The sequence below is a fragment of the Archocentrus centrarchus genome, chromosome 20, assembly GCF_007364275.1.
Source record: "Archocentrus centrarchus isolate MPI-CPG fArcCen1 chromosome 20, fArcCen1, whole genome shotgun sequence".
Classification (NCBI taxonomy): domain Eukaryota; kingdom Metazoa; phylum Chordata; class Actinopteri; order Cichliformes; family Cichlidae; genus Archocentrus; species Archocentrus centrarchus.
In genome coordinates, this window is record NC_044365.1 from 31,866,811 (window position 1) to 31,886,416 (window position 19,606).

The window sequence follows — 19,606 nt, forward strand, 5'->3', positions numbered from 1 at the left end:
CTAGTATTATACAGTGTCCTATAATTTAACTTAAATGCTATACAATATACAATACACAATATACAATACAGGTCTGGGAAGGGAAGGTGCAGTGTAATTTAAGAATTACAATATCCAAAATCTAATAAATAATAAAATAAAATAAAGTGTAGTGTGCGTTGTAGTGTGACAACAAAGTTTGTAACATTAGGCAGTTGTGTGGAGATCAATGTTACTGATCAGCTGTTAATGAGTGTGATGGCATGAGGAAAGAAACTGTTTGAGTGTCTGGTGGTTTTTCTGTACAGTGATCTGTATCTCCTGCCTGAGGGAAGGAGCTGAAATAAAGTGTGTCCAGGGTGCGAGGAGTCTGAGATGATTTTCTTTGCCCGTTTCCTGGTTCTAGAAGTGAACAAGTCCTGAAGGTTGGGCAGAGGAGCACCAATGATTTTCTCAGCAGTTCTAATAGTTCTCTGCAGTCTGTTTCTGTCTTGTTTTGTTGCTGCTCCAAACCAGATTGTAATAGAAGAGCACAGGACAGGTTCAATAACCGCGGAGTAAAACTGCCTCAACAGCTCCTGCGGCAGACCGTAATTCCTCAGTTGGCGCAGAAAGTACATCCTCTGTTGGGCCTTTTTGAGGAGTCTACATCTCCCACTCACTCCAGCCAGACAACAACTGCCCTCTTCACACCCTTACTCTCTCTCCCTGATCAAACTATTATCAGTTAATCTACTGGAATGACAATACATGAAAAGGAGGTGAGCCAGCTTTTCAGGAGACAAAAGATGAGGAAGGCACCAGGCCCAGACGGTGTCTCCCCCTCCTGCCTCAAAACCTGTGCTGACCAGTTGGCTCTGGTCTTTACGCAGATCTTCAACAAATCCTTAGAACTGTGTGAAGTCCCCTCCTGCTTCAAAAAATCCACCATCATTCCAGTACCAAAGAACCCCTCCATCACTGGACTAAATGACTACAGGCCTGTCGCACTGATGTCTGTAGTAATGAAGTCCTTTGAACGTCTGGTGTTGGCTCACCTGAAGAATGTCACAGGACTCCTGCTGGACCCCCTGCAGTTTGCCTACTGAGCAAACAGGTCAGTGGATGATGCTGCTAACATGGGACTGCACTACATCCTACAACACCTTGACAGCCCAGGGACATATGCTACGATCCTGTTCGTTGACTTCAGCTCTGCGTTTAACACCATAAAACCTGATATCCTCTCCTCCAAACTCTCTCAGCTCACCGTACCTTCTGCCATCTGTCAGTGGATCACCAGCTTCCTGACAGACAGAACACAGCAAGTGAGGCTGGGGGAAATCACTTCAGATACACTGTCAACCAGCACTGGAGCTCCACAAGGATGTGTCCTGTCCCCACTGCTCTTCTCCCTCTACACCAACGACTGCACATCGACAGACCCGACAGTTAAACTCGTTAAGTTTGCGGATGTCACAACAGTCATCGGACTCATACACGATGGTGACGAGTCTGCATATCGGCGGGAGGTTGAACGGCTGGTGCTCTGGTGCAGTCAGAACAACCTGGAGTTAAACACGCTTAAGACTGTGGAGATGACAGTGGACTTAAGGAGACACCCCTCATTAATGATTCCCCTCACTATAACCAACAGCCCTGTGACGAATGTGAAACAAATGAAAACAAAGACAGAAACACCTGTAAAGTCGAGATAAATAATACTTTTTTTTTTTATTGCATTTGAGTAAATACACAACTTAAGGCAAGAAAAATGATACACTGGTTCTTCTGAAGCTTTGGATTCAATTTAACAGTTTGTGCGTCTAAGCCACAGTGAGCTATAAAACCGTAACATGCTGTACTGTAACACTGAGTCAGGAGTAAATGAGGTTATGAGGCGATGAGAAGTCAAGGGCTGGAGCTTTAACCTCAGTTTCTCCAGTCACACATGACGAGAGGCTGTAAACGCTGATTATTACAACAGAGAGAACTAATAAGAGGACAAAATATAAACAAACAGAAAAAAGTTTCTTTTTGTTCTGCTGCAGTGCAGCAAACATGTAACATGAAACAAAGTGTCTGTGTGGGCTGTTTAAAGATAAGAAACCGTGATATAAAAAGGATGGAAGAACCACATTCATTCATTCCCAGCGACTCGGAGCGTCTGGATGCTGAAAGGCTTCGGCAGGTAATGGATTTGATCTCTCAGGACTCCACAGTTTGGTCAAAGTGTCTCTTCCCGTCCAGGTAGAGCATCGACTCTGTCAGACACACAAAACATCCACATCAGTACATGCAGCTGCTCTCCTTCCTTTGAGTTTGACCTCTGAATGCATATAATCATGTTTTCACCTGTGGGTAGGATGACCAGGTGTGCCAGTTTATGTGAGACTCAGCATTTTTTTTATCCTGTCACACATTCTTACTGGGTCTAAAAGTCAACACTGCAGGACTTTTCTAAGGTTTGGCTTTTATCCAGTGGCTGTGGAAAAGCTGTCATCATTGGTCACCTTTTATTTTATTTATATAGCGCCAAATCACAGCAAAACAGTCGCCTCAAGGTGTTTTATATTGTAGGTAAAGACCCTACAATAATACAGAGAAAACCCAACAGTAAAACGACCCCCTATGAGCAGCACTTGGTGACAGTGGGAAGGAAAAACTCCCTTTAACAGAAGAAACCTCCAGCAGAACCAGGCTCAGGGAGGGGGGGGGGGGGGGGGGGGGGGGGGGGGGGGGGGTCATCTGATGTAGGGGGGTGGGGGGCAGGACAACCACGTGTGCCAGCTCACCTCCGTACGTCTTGGGTATGATGTTGGGGACGTCGCGGTCTGAGGTGAAGGTGAAGTGGAAGATGTTGGTGGTGCTGTGCTGACAGGTCAGCGGGTCGAACACCTCGCTGTGAACTCTGACCTGGATGTACTTCCCCTGTGTGTAACACACCTGAAACGCACAAACACAAACAACTGAAACACAAAAAGACAGACGTGAGGTCGTCCAAACACACTGCACATTGTTTATCCTGTTGTCTTATTACTTTACTCATTTTCTCTTATATTAAATGGTGGCCAAAGTTTGAGTCAGTAATTTTATGCACAGAAGCCACGCCCACCTGTGGATTAAATCTTGTTTAGGAGGGGCAGCCAATTAGAAGAACACTGGTTTAAAGAGGGAGGAGCTAAACCATCCTGTTTAAGGAAGGCCCAGCATGAAAAAATAAGGATTATTTTAAACTTTGAATCATGCAGAGCTGCTCTAGCAAAATAACAGTATGGAGCTGACAGACACATTATGAATTCCTCTTAAATCATAGTTCCTCTCATTTAGCTTCATTTTTGGTCTCCAGCAGCTCCTGAACCTCACAGGAGATCCACCTACGGAGACGCTCATCATCCTCTGACCTGCGATGAGAGCATCAGCAAAGATCCGATCTCCACGGGCTTCTGGAAGAGGATATCATCGACCGCCACCAGACTCGGCCGACATCCCCTGCAACACACCGAGAGATGATTTACCACAGCGTTTTCTTAAAGGTTTTTTAACCCTTTGTGGTCTAAATCTCTCACCCGTAGGAGCAGGCGTTGGCCCAGCCGAGCTCGTAAGCTTTCCTCATCAGAAAACCTCCAAATATCCTGTTGAAGATGTTCCTCTCCTGCTCAGGACACAAACACAGAAACATAATTTCAGCTAAAATATTTACTTTACTTTAAACTGGGAAAATAAACAAAACTGGACTCAAACTGGACAAATTATACACTTTGTAAATGTAGCTGCTGTGGTGTTTCTATTAAGTTTGATAAGCCAAACACAACTCAAAGAAAAGTCTAAGTAAAGCCGAGACAGATTAGAAGGTCATATATGAGGTGTGATTACAAACAGCTCCAGGAATCTCCCCTTTAAGACCATCTTCTCAGGCATGTCTACACAGCTTCCAGCATGGCTGCTGTTGCAGATATCTCCTTCGTCCTGACACTTGCACTATACACTCTTTATTATCTCCACAAACCTCAAACAGTGACTTCAGTTGTTCAAAATGAGCCATTTCTCCACGTGGAGGTTACTGATGGAGTCTCCTGCTATGACGGAGCAGATTTCAGTCCAGAGTTTCCAAGCTAGAAGGTGGTGTATCAGCTGTGGATACCAGGACAATGCTCACAGTTCTGCACCTTTAACTGCCACCAGGCTGAAGCACCTGAGTGACAAAATTCAGAGGAAATGACCTGAACTTTGGTGCGTGACATTTCATGATGGCTGAGAAACCACTGACAGCTCAGGAGCTTTTTGGAAACACGAGCTTCACCTGTTACCTGCCCCACTCCCTGCAGACAGTCCAAGTCCTGAAAATGAGAATCAGGTTGAAAGATCAGTTTTTGTCCTGTGATCGACTGCTGACCTCTCCAGGGTGTACCGCACCCGTCACCCTGGGACAGCTGGGATAGACTCCAGCACCCCCGCGACTCTGATCAGTCTCCAGGAGCTGTTTGGAAGCAGAGTGTTTAGTCTCCACAGGGTTTCGTTTTGATACGGGATCAGATTCTCTCTGGTGTTCCTCTGTGTAACTTTCTGTCTTGCTCTGTGCAGCTTAAATAAAAATCGAGCCACTTCTGAAACGTGCTGCAGCACATCAGGTGGACTCCCATTGTCTTGAGTTGGTACAAACAGCTCCAGAGTCTGATGTATTCACAGGTTAAGTGGTCATAATGGGACCTCGGGGGGACAACTCAAAACAGCAGCCATGCTGAATTTGGTCCAGAGGTGCACGAGAACATGATCTTGAAAGGCAGAGAGACCAGAAATAACTTATTTTTATCCCATGACTTTTATCTGTCCTTCCTCTCACCTGAGGATGGCAGATCTCCAGTCCTTTCAGTTTGGCATCTTCCATCCACACCGAGTTTGGAGGCAGGACTCTGCTGCGGAAGCTGACCGTGCTGCAAAAGCAGAGGACATCCCCCCCAAAATAACAGAGGTTTAAACACGGTGCCACAGCCTGAACATAAACGCTCATAATATTTCAGTCATACTTGGTGTCCAAGGTGTTGAGGAAGATGCTGTGAACGACCTTCCTCTCCTCATCTGTGGGAGCGACCTTCAGCAGCGACGCAGTGCTCAGCTCCACACGGCGGGATTTATTAGCTGCAGAGGAGAGACCGAAAGGATGAGCGTGCAAAAGTAAGAGCTCTCATAATAACTGGGCGTGTCACAGCGTCTTACCTTCTCCTTCCTGGAAGAGTTTTTCTTCCTCGGGCCCTTCAGGCTTCAGCGGGTTTACAAACGCTGCTCTGAAAAGTGACGAGAAGCAGAAACACAGGATTAAATAAACAGGACCACAGCTGTGCAAAATACAACAATATAAAAAGCAAAAACACAGAAACAAAAAGAAGCAGGAGTCAGAAATAAAATGATTCCTGTGCACGAAAGGCAGGAGCAGGAGGAAGAGGAGGAGCAGGAGCAGGAGCGGGAGCAGGAGGAGGAGGAGCAGGAGGAGGCTGGAACTTCACCAGAGGCAACCTTTCTAGTTTACTGTCTGCTGATCTTTTCTCCAAGGTAAACCCAAAGCAAAGGTATGCAGTTATTGTGGTTGGTGTTCTATTAATCTCATCTGCAGAACTTTGAGTCCTTTTGTGCTTATTCTACTCTTCTGGAGACACCAGGGAGCCCACCAGGCCATTTGAGTTATTCAAGTACTTCAAGTGTTAAATAATTCAGGCTCTAAAAGGATTAAAAGAACACCTTTTTATCTGAAATCTGTGGAGAAATTAATGACTGTAGCTTTTAAACAAATGTGTGGAGTAAAAAGGGTAAACGTGCCTCTTGTTTCCCGGGTCTCGGGCCACCATGACAAATGTAGCGTCCAGAACGGAGACGTAAGCGCCGTCTCGGTACTGCAGGAGGAGAGTCGTCCATTTTATTTTTTATTTACAACACCAACCAGCAGAGAGAGAGTTAAAGCTCTCCATTTAATTACTATATATTTCGTGTGTGTGTGTAGGCAGGTTAGGCGCATCTACCTGTGACATGTGCATCTTGGCTTCAATGGATGACTTCCCCACCCACGTCACATGACCTGTGAACTTGATGTCACTGTCGGGGTAGATGACGTGCTGCCTCATGTCTGACCAACAAACACACACACACACACGCACACACACAAGCACAAAAGACAGAAAAGATTTTAGAGGTAATAAAGATAAAGTGATGTATTCATACTTACACCTGAAAGACTCTTACCGATTTTGTCCACCAGGGCGGTGACAATAGAGAGAGGAGACCTCTTTACTTCTGGGTTGTAGGTGTGAGAGTAAGAGATGAGGACTGAGGAGAAAGACGAAGAGGAATTATATTCATTAGTGCTTGAATGAGTGAAGCTCCCCATCTAATCTGTTGTGCTGCAGTACCTGCTAAACTGTCCAAGTCCTCGAGGATTCTGCCAAACCTGGAATGAGACAGAGAAACAGTTAAAAGGCCAGAACTGAAGCACAGACTTACCAGGATACACTTAACCAGACAGCAGGCTGCATTCATTTTCAGATAATTGCATGAAAAATGCTCCAAAATGCACCAAACACACAAACATGGTCAGGAGGTCCAGTTCAGACTGACTCATTTTTGGAGCCTGCCTCAAGTGGCCACAAGGGGAACTGCAGCTATTGGAGGTTCCTCCTTGTTCAGTACGTAGAAAGTAAGTGAACCCATCACCAGTCACATGACAAACACACAGATTTATCAGACTGACATCAAAGACACAAACACCTTTGCTTACTGTCTCAGTTTTTGTGGGTTTACCTGACGGTGTTGTGGTAGGTCAGGTACTTCTCTCTGAGCTGTGGCTCAGAGCCCAGCGGCAGGTGGACCTCCAGGTAGCTGTCCTTCATCCTCTTGGCTGGAAGATCGTTCTGAGACGTGGCCAACATGGAGGACAGAGATGCGCGGTCTGCCATGGCCTGCTGATGGTGGCTGCAGATGAGATTTTAGAATACATCACTAAATATAACATGTTAGAGACAGAACCCCTGGATTTGTTTGTGTAAATATAATTCATTACTATGATTATTTAATGTTGGAACAAAGTGACACAAAATGTTTTTAATATTTTTCCTTCATATTATTTAATAATAAAAAAACAAAGTATTATTATCAGTACAGCAACAGCACTATTATAAGAAATGTCATCTAACTGTTAATAAATGAGACCCAGTCACCTTCAGATTAGAGCGAGAAACAGTGGCGATCTACGAGAAGGCTTCAGGTTGGATTTAGATTTGATTTCGGTTCTGAACTCAAAGCCTTGACAAGTGTGCACTGAAGAGGGAACAGCAGCGGAAATATATTCAAAAAAGTACAGGAGTAATAGTAGACGGGAGGGGACCAAAATAGAAAGTGTGGTCCTGAAATAAATTCAGATCTATTTTAAAAATCTTCTGAGTTAGACCGGTAGATTGTTTAATCGATTGGAGTCATTCTAGTCAAAGTAAAAATATAAGGGAGTGTCATCTGCATAAAATATCTGATGCTGAGGTCTTTCTGTTAATAATTTAAACAAATGTTGGCATGTAAATGGAAAATACAGGGGGTCCAAGATCAGAACCCTGTGGAACTCCATTTTCTAACAGTACTGAAGCTGTCTGATAAAACTGAACGACTTCCATTGAAAAAACGATCCAAGTATTTTAAGAGGGGTCAATTAACACGCTGTGTTCAAAAGTATCTCTGTAGGACCATTCAAAAGGAAAATGATGGGTCTATCAAAAACTGAGCACAGTTTCTTGGTAATATTTTTCCAACAGCTGATTAATTACAATGCCAGATGTAAATGTCTTTTCTTTTTCTTTTTTTTTTTTAAGCAGTTTTTAACATTTCCTGAAAAATTAAGGACATCTGTGATTTTTAAGAAAAGCCTGTGCTACTGATTTTTTACAGACTGAGTGAAAAGCTGAAATATTTCACCAGAAATGGACGAATTATTATTAAGATTTAAAGTGAACCTATTAAATGAACCTATTATGCTTTTCCTCATTTTCTGTCATATGTACTGTTACAATGGCTGACGTTCATATTAAGCAGAAAGTGTGTAATAATGAGATCAGCGTGTATGTTAAAACGTCTAGTTTTAGACAGTTTTTTCTACTGTTAGATCTGCATGATGTCACAGAGAGGGGATGTCTCTAATACGGTCAGGCGCAGGAGCCTGAGGGGCAGCCAATCAGATGAAATGTGGCTTATAGGGGGAGGAGCTAAAACAGCTTGTTTCAGACAGAGGGTCTCCACCATTATGAGATAAATAAGGATTATTTTGAACTGTGAATTATGGAAAGCTGATCTATAAAAGCACTGAGCTGGAAATGAGTACAACAGGTTTGCTTTAAGGACACCATCATGTTACAGTTATCACACAAGCTGATGGTTCAGTACCTCCAGTTTGTGGAAGCTCCCACGATTTCTCTCAGCCTGTTTCGCACTGAAAACAGAAGAAGAATCAGATCTGACTGGAACACGTGAGCATCAGAGAGTCAAGGCTGCATGTTTCATACTGTCTCTGTCAGAGCTGTGTTTCAGAAAAACTATGGCAATAAACATCAGCAGGATTTATTTTGTTTTGGTTTTTTTTTTTACAAAAGTGGAGGGATCTGAAACTCAAAGCTCAGCGAGACAACATAAAACTTAGTGCCACAGAGGGAGGAAGAAGAGAGAAGGTTTGCTGCCACAGGAAGAGTTTATTTCTGTTAGAGGAGACGTCTGAATATAAGATGAAGCTCTACCAAAAGGCCGACCAGCAGAAGCACTTCAGTTAGGAGACGGGGGGGCATGCAGACAGGAGTTCAAATGTAATTACAGTAAATTATAAGAAATTATAAGAGAATTAATGAGTGGTTCAGAAAGCCAGGATTTGTCTTGGTTTACCAACACACCATTTGATACGTGAAACAGTGGATTTCCTGTGGAGAAACAGAAAGGATTAAACCCCTGCAGAGTGAAGGCTCAGAGAGGAGGATGGACTCATGAGGAGACCAACACACAAATCACAACAAACTCAAATGGACAAGCAAACAAACTTTATTCAGGAAATGAAGCCAGTAGATGCCAGTGTGGCACCTAAAAACACGTCTGCTTCTTCTTTCCTGACTTCAACGTTACCATCATTTACAAAGTGAATCACACTTCACATGTTTAAAAATGGGTGTAGATTTAAATATTTTAAAGGATCCTAGATGAGACAAAGTGGCTCTGTGGCAGCCCAGCACTATGCCTCAACAACATGTATGAAACTCGGTACACACATCCAACATCCCAAGATGCACAAAAAAGCCTCTGTGAGCCACACAGGGGTGGGAAATAAATGTTCCCAAAGGGCCACCTGAGATGGGACTGTTGTGGAGGGCCGCACCACTACGCTGAACTCAGTGCTGCTCTGTATTAATTTTATCTCTGCTTCAGCGTAGTGGTGCAGCCCTCCACAACAGTCCCAGCTTCTCGTGTGGCCCCTTGGGAGAATTAATTGCTTAATATTTATTTGTGCACTAGCTGCTCTGCAGTGTTCTTGTTGTTAAATCAGGTGACGTGAAACAGGAAGTGCGCTTGCTTCCTTACCCTCGACCATGTCGGGTGTTCTGCCCGCCTTGTCCTGCCTCAGCGCCCCTCCCGTGCAGAACGACCTCCTTGTGAAGGACGCGGCTGACCGCAGCAACAGAAACCTGCAGTAAAGTTCAGTAAAGTCAGTGAGTCTGTGTTACCTGGTTTAGCAGAAATCTGTGCGTTTCCTTATTCCTCCAGGTGACTGGATAATCAAAAATGTGGCTAAATACTAACTTTATTACAACACTGATGACTTTGGCTCTGATCTAATCCACAAAAATTATTCTGTGTAGAAGAAACCTTTAATGTTGCACTCAGGTTTTGCAACAGACAGTGTACACGAGAGGTGAAGGAGAAGAGAGTGCAGGCAGGGTGGAGCAGATGGATTGTTTTGTAACAGAAGGAGAGCAGCAAGTGTGAAAGAGAAGGTTTACAAGATGGTAGTGAGATGTGTTATGATGGTTTGGATCCAGTGGCACTAATAAAAAGACAGGAGGCTGAGCTGGAGATGCTAAGATCTTCATTGGGAGTGAGCAGCATGGACAGGATTAGAAATGAGACCATCAGAGGGACAGCTGAGCAGTTTGGAGACAAAGTAGGAGAGACGAGGCTGAGATGGTTTGGACACATGCAGAGGAGGGAAGGTGGATGCACTGGACAAAGGAAGATGAAGTTGGAGCTCCCAGGCAGGAGGAAACGAGGAAGACCACAGATGGATGTAGTGACGAAGGACATGCAGATAGGTTGGTGTGACAGAGGAGGTTGCTGGGATAGGGCAAGATGGAGGCCACGAAGCAGTTGCACTCAAGGGTTACAGCAGCTCACCTGCTCTGTCTTAATATATTATTTTTCTAAGAGGAATAAAAACACATCTCAGTCCACACTTACAAATGAACCGGAGTAAAACAGAGAGCTGTGTCTAACTAAAAGCACTTCTGTGAGGCGCTTGTAAACTCCAAAGCATGAATAAGAGTTTAAACGGCCTAAAAGTGTCTGACTGTGCAGTTTATCCTGATTTGCTCCCTCTGGGTGTATTCCCTGCAGGGAAACACTGACTCCCGCCCTCTGTGGGCCTGGTTAAGTCCTCACTCTTCATTTATACACTAATGAAGTCCTAAAAGAAAAAGCACCACCACACATCAGCGCATATCGCTATTTATTTTCCCAGCTTTACTCAGGCTACTTATAAACAGCGTGGATAGCACCAAGAGGGCTGTAAAGGGGCGGGGTTTTCTGAGTCACTAACCTCGGTGAGAGCATTTTGATGTCCGGAATCACAAAGCCGAGACCTCAGGTGCCCAAACGAAGCAGGTGAGCTGGAAAAAAAGAGAGAAAAATCACAGTTTTTCTCTTCAGGAGACGGAGCGAGGCCCTGACGGCTGACAGGGAGAGTACAGGGCGGCTTCCGCGGTGGAACGCAGCTCCGCCCACTGCGTGATGACGCACTGCTCGGGATCGCTGGGCTTTAGCACCCTCAGTCCAGCCTGTCAGGAGCTTTGTCAGGAGTGCTCGGACACGGTGCCGGTGCCAAGTGCGCGAACCTTTCAGCGGTTTTATCCACCTCGAACTCACTCGGTGCTCGGCCGAAAACCGGGTTCAACTCTGTTTTCTACCGCTATTTCACTGCATGGTGTATTAAAAGCGATGTGATTTTCACGGTGAATTAGGTTGGGCCCTAAGGCTGAACTTGCAGTTCATATCACAGATAATACTTGTCGTCTTGCTCTAATCGCCGTCTGTGTTTACCTCTGTGCTGCACACAGATGCTGCAGGAGTTTGGTTTGGACCGTAAAATGTGTTCGCAGCACAAGAAATAAAGTTTGCAAAAGGGAAGCGTGTTCTGCCACGTTTGTGCCATTCGGCTTCCGTTTCCGTACGAGGACCCGCCCACACTCATCCCTAAAGAATCAGCTAGCAAAACGCGGCAGAAACGCGGGCCTGTTTTCAAGCGGTTCGCTCGTTCATCGGAACCGGCACGAGCACCGACACCTCGCCGGTGGAAACGTGGTACGTCGTTGGAAAAGGGGCAGTAGCGAGCATCGAGATGAATCAGCAGTGGTCGGAAGAAGAAACCAACATATTACTTGCGATTTGGTCCTCGCGGGAGATCCAGGATAAACTGGAAAACTCCCAAAGAAAAGCGAAGGTGTACGAAGAGGTGCAAGCGGAGCTTCTTATAGCGGGGTACAACCGAACACCCGAGCAGATCACAAACAAGTTGAAAAAGCTTAAGAAGGACTACAGGGACCACAAAAAGGAAGTCTTTAAAGGCGGAGCTGGACGCAGCAGCAGAGGTAGAAATGCTGTGCATTTTGACGTGCTGGAATCTGTGTTGGGACCCAGACCAGCAAATCAGCGGACCGGGGCTTTGAACTCCACAACCGCTGTTCGCAAGCAAATGAGGGATGCGGCAACGAACACCCCGGATTTAGGTGAGTCTACGCATTACCGTTTGTGATACTAAGTTAGCGGCACCTAGCTGCCTGTTACTGATAAAGGGGTGCGTGTTTGTTTTTGCAGGGAGCACGTTTACGCTTTAGCATTGGTCGCGCTAATAGCAGTAGCCGCACACGCTTCGCATTAGCACAGTGTGGCTAAGTTAGATTGCTAAAAACAACATGCTAGTAACTTATTGAAAACTAGTACATTCAGGCTAAAAGAACACACAGGCCAGCTGGACACGGCAGAAATATTTTTCTGCTGGGGGGGGCTAAGCATTTTACTGAGGGTGCTATGAAGAATCATTTGTTCTCACTTCATAACACACACAGACACAAGCTATTTTCTTGGGGGTGCTACGACTTTTCCAGGGGGAGCGATACCACCCCCTTGCGCCGCCACAGGGACACGGTGTTGTTAACTATGTAATAAATGTGATGTGAAACAGCTGGAGTATCATAACCCAGATGTGCGTATTTCCTTCAGATATTTCAGCGCACTTCAGAGACTCTAAAGCCTCCTGCAGCAGTGTCCACCCCGCAGAATCCACAGCTTCAACCTCTCCAGAGCGCGCATCCAGGATCCGGGCAGGTGAATTAAATATACTTTACATTTGATATTTCGGTGTTATGTTCGTGTGCACTCAGTGTGGAGAAGTTTATATGGGATTTTGAGTAGGCTAAACAAAACCCTAAAGACACTCAAATCTAGGTTAACTTGAGGTTTGGGTACTACATAAATGTCTAATTTGCAATCGCCTCTATTTGGATTAATCCTGATTCCGTGTGTAACTTCTCTTTACACAGGAAAAAGAAAAATGGAGCACCACCAGGAGCTGCTGGACTATCTGGAGAGGGCAGATGAACGATTCCTTGAACACAGCAGGGAGCTGAACATGGCTGTGCTCAAAAAAATGGACGAATCCACCAACGCGCTTCTGGGTCTCATGGGGCGCATGGTGGCTGTAATGGAAGGACAGAAACAAGAAAATACAGCGTGAACACTGTTCGGTTACATGTGGACACATTTTATTTTTTTAAACAGACAGTTTTGAATATGCTCCATTGCACTGGACACACAAGTCACAGTTTTGTAAATAAAATGTACATTGCTAAAACATCATTGGCTGCTTTATTCCACATTCTTTCAGGAAGGTTTTATTGGCAGAGTGAATCATTTCCACTCTGTAAAACTGCTGAACAGATCACTGTTCCTGCCAACTGAAGTAGTCCATTAAGACAGCTCTTACAGTAGCTCCTTCTGGCTGTCCCTGCTCAGGTAGTACCTGTAGAGGTGGCTCCACGTTCACGTGCATGGTTTGAAGGTCTTCCCTGAAGTGATCACCACGTTCCTCACAAATGTTGTGAAGCACACAGCAAGCCAACACCATCTTCTTTGTCAGTTTCAGATTGCAGTTACTCCTTTTTAAGAGACACCTCCATCGGCCCTTTAGCCTACCGAATGCCATCTCTACAACTGACCTCGCACCACTTATGCTGTAGTTGTATATCTGCTGCTGTGTTGTTAGTCTGCCCGTGTCAGAAAATGGCTTCATGAGCCAAGCTTGTAGGGGGTAAGCTGGGTCTCCAAGGAGGTAATGTCCAATGTCACGCCCAGAGATGCTCATTTTGTTTTGGTTTAACAGCTGACCATCACTCAACTTTTCCCATAGCTGGGACTGCTGTAGTACTTGTGTGGCATGTACACTCCCCGGATAGCCCACACACACATCCCAGAAGAGGCCTTTGCCATCCACAACTGCTTGCAATATTACTGAATGCCATCCTTTACGGTTAAAATAATCCCGAGGATACTCCTCTGGTGTTTTTATAGGTATGTGGCTGATGTCAACTGCTCCGACACATTGTGGTACTCCCCAGTGGCTACTGAAATAACTGGCCATCTCCACCAGCTTCCCAGTATCAGGGAATGTTATGTGTTCAGGGAGAAGCACCTCAATTACAGCACTGCAGAAGTCCTGCACACAGTTGAAAACTGTGCTTATGCCTACCCCAAAAAGATGACTGACGGCTCTGTACTCGCTGTTTGTGGCAAGCTTCCAAATGGCAATGGCAACTCGTTTTCGTACCGGCACACACAGTCTGTAGTTGGTGTTCTTCCTTTGAAGTGCATGGCTCAGACGGCTGCAGATGTAGTCGAAAGACTCTGGTGAGACTCTGAAATTATGGATGAACTGCGCGGAGGTGAATCCAGGAACAACCACGTCCCACCAGTGATGTGCACGTGGATGAGCCCATGCAACGGGAGGTCTCCGTCCTCTAATGAGTCGCAGGATTATCTACAACAAACAATTTTACAGCGTTATGGTTGTTAATAAGTGCAAGTTATCTGTTCCAGTAGAAACGCTTAGGCAGGACCCCACGAGATTCACGTGGAATGTGCTTTGTTTCAAGGAGATAATCGTTCACCACCTCGTAATTAAACGTTAACGGACCGTGGACGCTGTGAGAAAGCAACCGTGAACACACCGCATTTCTCTGCGAGCTGCGCGTCACATAGAAAAGCTCATTTGAGGCGATGTTCACGGTCGTGAATTCGGTAAGGCCCCACAGCCGAACTTGTTGCTCAGTGTCGGTTCATAACTCATACAAGGAAGCAAAGCGCGTACCTGTCGTCTTGCTCGTAACCGCCGTCTGTGCCTCTCTCTCTGCGCCGCGCACAGATGCTGCAGCAGTTGCGTTTGGAGGGTAAAATGTGTTCTCAGCGCAAGAGACAAAGTCTGCAAAAGGGAAGCGTGTTCTGCCATGTTTGTGCGCGTCGGCTTCAGTTTCCGGACGAGGAACCGCCCACATCCGCATACGTAAAGCGTCAGCTGGCAAAGCGCAGTGGAAACGCGGGCGCGTTCTGAAAGGGTTCGCCGGTTCCTTGAAACCAGTGTTGTGCCAAAAAATGATGGTCTGTATTTAAACGGCTGTAAATGACTTGTTGACCTATAATCTGTGAAGCAAACATATCCCTCATGAATGATATCAGGTCATTTTGAGTGAGAAACAGCATTTCTATCACAAGGTAGAAGCTGCACTCAGTTTTTGGCAAAGTGACTTTTATATATTTGTTTTATATCAAGGTAAAAACTGTCATTGACATTAAAAATGTCTTTTTAAACAGAAATCTGGCTCATAAGGCTGCAGAAATCACAACAAATACAACATCACAGATCTATAAAGATATTTGAAGTGGCTGAAAAGCACTGGATTGATTATAATGTAGGTACAATAACACAGACTCCTAAAGATTGTTGAAAAACAGGTTATTTCTTCATTTTATATATAAGCCCTTCATAAATCATGCTGACTGCACTCTGTTTACCAATATAACCAAAGACATTACACATAAAAGCACACAGAAACATCAGGATCACTTCGATCACTTTTTGGCACAACACCGGCACCTCGTCGGTGGAAACGTGCAGAGTGTGCGGTTCAGTGAGCCCCTACGTGTTTTCTTCTTCTTATATGAGCTTTATTTAAAAACTCAAATTGTAAAAACTGATATACAAAAACAACATTAAGTTGCCTTAAGAGTACCTGTCATAACCGATAATAATGCAACGAAAGCCACTATCCCGTCCTAGTTGGCCCGCATCTTCCACAATTTTGAAAAATTTGCTGCGCCACTTTGACCCAACCGTTTTGCAGTGTTTTAGCTAGCTTGCTGAGATGCCCTTGCGCTGGGCTGAGGATTTCACCGCTGCACTTTCGGAACTCTGCCGCTCGGGTGTCTCCGTGTAAGCCAGGGGTGTCCAAACTTCCGGCCCCGCCCACTTTAAGTTACTTTTTTGACATTTCGCTTAACCCTCTTAATTGGAGGGGAAGGCAAAATGTCAAAAAAGTAACTTAAAGGGCCAAACTGTATGTTATTTTTGACATCAATTCGCGGACCGGAAGTGGGCAGGGGCGGAAGCGGCCTGGGGGCTGCACGTTTGGACACCCCATCGCTGTGACGATTTCCATTATTTGAAAAAACAACCCTTTAACACGAGTGGATCATCGCTGACAGGTTTTTCCACGCCTCCACTGCTCTGTGCTGTGAGTGTGTGTGCCCGTGTGGTGCTCGCTGTGCAGAGGTCAGCTGTTATTTTTTCTTTACTTCAGCTGTAGCCACAGAGCAGATCGCTATAACCACAGACTCGATAAACACCCAACTCCTCGTCTCCTGCATGGTAGCCAAACAGCATATCATTCGGTGCAGAATGGATAATGGTGCACACAAACTGTATATAAAACGTAAAAATTTTAAACGCAGCAAAAAAAATAAAAAGGTAATGGAAGTGTTAACCTGCTGTTAACATGACCAGCTCACCGTTTAAGTAATGTTGAACTTTTTTTTCTCAGATATCTGTGACAATGCTCTTTAAAGTCCAACATGCAGGAAAGAAACGCTACATCAAACTCAATGGAGCGTCACATTCAACATTTTTGAGACAAGGTAATATTTTTGGTTTATTCAAGTTGACCTGCTTAAAACCATACATTATTTTTTGCCTACGTTTTTTTATTTGTTTCCCTTTTGTCATAGAAGTAAATTTGCAGGAATATTGGTGATATATAAAGAAATGACAATTTGAACAATTTAATAATCTCCAAAAATGTATGTGCAATTACAGCCAAAGAGAATTTTGACATCCCTGAAGAAACAAATGTATATCTTGTGGATGAAACTGGATGAAGACATCTTCAGTGATGTTCTGGAGGAGAAATCAACATTGTCTGGACCGTCACTGATGCCTCTTCTGTTGAGGGTAACAGTAGCACTATAAAATTAGGCCTAGATTATTTAATACAACTAAAATTGTTGAAGTATACAAAGTTCAGAAGGTTTTGTTTTTCTTTTTTTCATACTTCAATTACATCACAGACAAAATCATTCTCTCATTGTAGGCACAGATTATGTAATGGTGGTCCACTATCTCTTTGTATTGCTGGTTTCTCCTTAGACTCTCCAGTGCAGTCTTCATGCACAGACACGCTCTGTGTCGTCACGTTCGTCAGACTGTGAGCTTTCTTTCACGTCCCCTAAACGACGATGCATTGATGACACCTCCATGATGTCCCCAAGAAGAGATTCAAGTGATGACATTTCCTTACAGGCCAAAGAGGTGATATTTTCACTTTATTTATATAAAATTACTTAAAATTAATTATATGGGAAACAGTTTCTGAATGGAGTGGGGCCAATCTAATACCTGTGTGAGACACAGATACTGCATTTCTCCACTGTTTTACCTTTCAAATTAAACTTTACATTCTTATTTTAACACAGTTGTACATATTAGCTGTAAACTGAAAAAATGTGAGTGGGTTGACAAATGTATTTGGATGACTGAATAAACCTGTACTTCAATAACTTTGGATGTTTCACACTTTTAAGCTTGTCAAAACACTCGTGGATGCTCAGCCAGGAGGAGAGAAGATACTCAAAGAATACAGACAAACGGGAGGTTAAAGACCCATTATGATGGAAACTGGTCAACATGGTTGTAGCAGCAATGATGGAGCAGTATGGGTAAGTTGTTTTTGTTACATTAGTAAACACAGGATAATCAGCTACACATAAAAATAAAAATGTCAGGTCATGGGTAAAAAAAAATCCTCATCAAAGTCTAATATTAAAATCTTGTTAAGGACTGCTCTGGATGGATGTGAGGACACGTTATGCATTGGGAATAGTCATCCTGTTCCCTTGTCTGAAAGATGTGAGTATTCCCATTGAGTAAAAAGTTTTAGAGAGATATTGTGATGATTATTTAACGATTAAACACTTTTTGCTGGCAAACAATGTTATTCATTGTAGGAGCACTTCTATGATTCCAAAAGTAATGAAGGCTACATTGTTTGGAAACTAAACAACATGCAGCGCAAACTGAGCAGTGGCAGCAGGAGGAGCAGCACCAGTCGAGATCCATCGAGCAAGAGAGGACCACAGTTAGTAAGGTCTGTGACTGCAGAGCATCAGCTGGAGGGTGACCAGTGCAGAGAGGCCATTTCCCTTCTGAGGCACACCACAGATGAATTGCAGAGCTTCTTGAAAACGGAACAAAGGTTTCAGTACAGACGATTCATGATTCTGAGAAGTGTGAGACCCTCCTCAGCGTGTTCCCAAGATTCCTTGATACAAAAGGCCCTGTAAGTCCACTTTGAACAGAAAATCTGAAGATGAAGGCTTTGCTCTAAAATCTTTTGATTCTTCACAGCTGTTTTGACACATTAATAAATCCAGCAAAGCATCTTTCTTTTCTTAATGCCGACATGTACGCATGTGCACACCCCAGTCAAGTTTGGCAGTTCCTTTAAACTTTAGCTCCTTTAGGTCACATCAGTAATAGTGGCTAGCTGAGTGTTATCATTTCACCGCAACTCAGTGTAGCTCATCATGTTTTCTCCTTTATTGATGTTTCATGTAATTTATAGTTTGATGTAGATTTTTGCTTGTTTTGTATTCTTTAAGGTGCTGCAGGATTTCCAAATGATGTTTGGAGAGGAAATCTCATCAAAACTAATGGAAAAGTGTGGAACCTGTTTGAGGCAGAAAGTCATCAGAGAAGCCAACAACCTCACTGGGACAGCGATGCTGGAGTCTCTCCTTCAGTCTGCTCAGGAGAACCCAGAGGACAACGAAGAATCGTCAGGGTAGTCCTAGCTTTGGCATACTTGTTAAAAATGTGCAGAATATTGGAATCAATTTTTCCATTACATTGACAGCTTACTTGAATGATGCATTTTTTTTTTTATCTTCTCTTTATTGAGAATTTTTTTTCCCATTAAGTGACAATGTAGTAAACCACAAAACAACCAAGCATGCAAACCAACAAGGAGGAAAACAAACACAAAAACAACCTACCTAAAAAAACTTCATATACATCATTATACCAAAGTTAACAATCATATATTTGTATTGAAATAATTTATAAAACTTTGCCAAGTTGAATCAAAAATATTAGATTTCCCCTTCAATTAATATTTAATTTTCTCCAATTTTAAATGGCCCAAAATATCTTCCATTAAACCTGAATGGGAAGGAGGGGTTTTTTTGCTTCCAGCATAGCAAAATCAATCTCTGTGCCATCAAGGTCACAAAACCAATCATTCTATCCTGCGTGTCCGATAGCTGCACAGCAGTCGACCTCACCCCAAATAGAGCCAAAAGTGGGTCCGGTTTGATCTGCTTTTTAAGATTTTAGAAAGGGTCTGAAAAATTATATTCCAATATATCACAATATATGGACAATTCCAGAACATATGTGCTAGTGAGGCCGGTACAATCCTGCACCTGTCACAGGAAGGATCAACAGAGGGAAACCTCTTTGACATTTTCAGTTTTGATAAATGCAACCTGTGTAAAACCATAAATTGCAAAAGGCCATGCCTAATGCACACAGAAGTAGAATGAACATGTTTCTGGGCTTCAGACCATTGATCATCTGTGATAGTCATTCCTAAATCTTCCTGCCAAGCCTTTTTCAGATGGTCTAATGTAGGTGCTTCCTGCGGCAGCCAATTATGGATCTTTGTAATTAAACCTTTTTTGACTGGATCAAACAAAAGGATTGTCTCCATAAAGGGAAGATGGAGGCTGATTGGGGAAGGATGGAAACAGACTTTTTATGCAACTT

General features: G+C 43.9%; 3 protein-coding genes across 4 annotated transcripts; 1 reads left to right on the forward strand and 2 right to left on the reverse strand.

Moving 5' to 3' along the window:
* Positions 1-1,662: 1,662 nt before the first annotated feature.
* On the reverse strand, positions 1,663-10,956 carry acot9.1 (acyl-CoA thioesterase 9, tandem duplicate 1). Of its 2 annotated transcripts, XM_030756365.1 has the most exons (16): positions 10,781-10,956; positions 9,550-9,653; positions 8,871-8,897; positions 8,374-8,419; positions 6,748-6,918; positions 6,360-6,397; positions 6,193-6,276; positions 5,973-6,076; positions 5,773-5,846; positions 5,176-5,243; positions 4,986-5,097; positions 4,802-4,892; positions 3,528-3,613; positions 3,363-3,450; positions 2,754-2,904; positions 1,663-2,222 (listed from the first exon to the last, which is right to left on the reverse strand). In XM_030756365.1, exons 1-16 carry the CDS (start codon positions 10,792-10,794, stop codon positions 2,167-2,169), a joined length of 1,314 nt encoding a protein of 437 aa, XP_030612225.1. In that variant the 5' UTR covers positions 10,795-10,956; the 3' UTR covers positions 1,663-2,166. The 2 variants fall into 2 exon arrangements, with proteins under 2 accessions (XP_030612225.1, XP_030612226.1); XM_030756366.1 differs by lacking the exon at positions 8,871-8,897.
* A 587-nt stretch (positions 10,957-11,543) lies between these two features.
* LOC115799302 (uncharacterized) lies at positions 11,544-13,077 on the forward strand. Its single transcript, XM_030756397.1, has 3 exons — positions 11,544-11,966; positions 12,460-12,564; positions 12,780-13,077. Exons 1-3 carry the CDS (start codon positions 11,579-11,581, stop codon positions 12,971-12,973), a joined length of 687 nt encoding a protein of 228 aa, XP_030612257.1. The 5' UTR covers positions 11,544-11,578; the 3' UTR covers positions 12,974-13,077.
* LOC115799288 (protein ANTAGONIST OF LIKE HETEROCHROMATIN PROTEIN 1) lies at positions 12,980-14,767 on the reverse strand. The gene is made up of 2 exons (XM_030756368.1): positions 14,603-14,767; positions 12,980-14,272 (listed from the first exon to the last, which is right to left on the reverse strand). Exons 1-2 carry the CDS (start codon positions 14,738-14,740, stop codon positions 13,178-13,180), a joined length of 1,233 nt encoding a protein of 410 aa, XP_030612228.1. The 5' UTR covers positions 14,741-14,767; the 3' UTR covers positions 12,980-13,177.
* Positions 14,768-19,606: the final 4,839 nt, after the last annotated feature.

Excerpts from the sequence above, each read along its gene's own strand:
- acot9.1 (XM_030756365.1), bottom strand. Across the intron at positions 8,898-9,549 it reads AACACCCGACATGGTCGAGG|GAAATCCACTGTTTCACGTA; the intron begins GTAAGGAAGCAA and ends GTTTCTCCACAG. Across the intron at positions 3,614-4,801 it reads TGGAGATCTGCCATCCTCAG|GAGAGGAACATCTTCAACAG; the intron begins GTGAGAGGAAGG and ends TGTCCTGAGCAG.
- LOC115799302 (XM_030756397.1), top strand. The coding sequence starts at position 11,579 with ATGAATCAGCAGTGGTCGGAAGAAGAAACCAACATATTACTTGCGATT. Across the intron at positions 11,967-12,459 it reads AACGAACACCCCGGATTTAG|ATATTTCAGCGCACTTCAGA; the intron begins GTGAGTCTACGC and ends TATTTCCTTCAG. Across the intron at positions 12,565-12,779 it reads CGCATCCAGGATCCGGGCAG|GAAAAAGAAAAATGGAGCAC; the intron begins GTGAATTAAATA and ends CTCTTTACACAG.
- LOC115799288 (XM_030756368.1), bottom strand. The coding sequence starts at position 14,740 with ATGGCAGAACACGCTTCCCTTTTGCAGACTTTGTCTCTTGCGCTGAGA. Across the intron at positions 14,273-14,602 it reads GGTTACGAGCAAGACGACAG|ATAATCCTGCGACTCATTAG; the intron begins GTACGCGCTTTG and ends TGTTTGTTGTAG.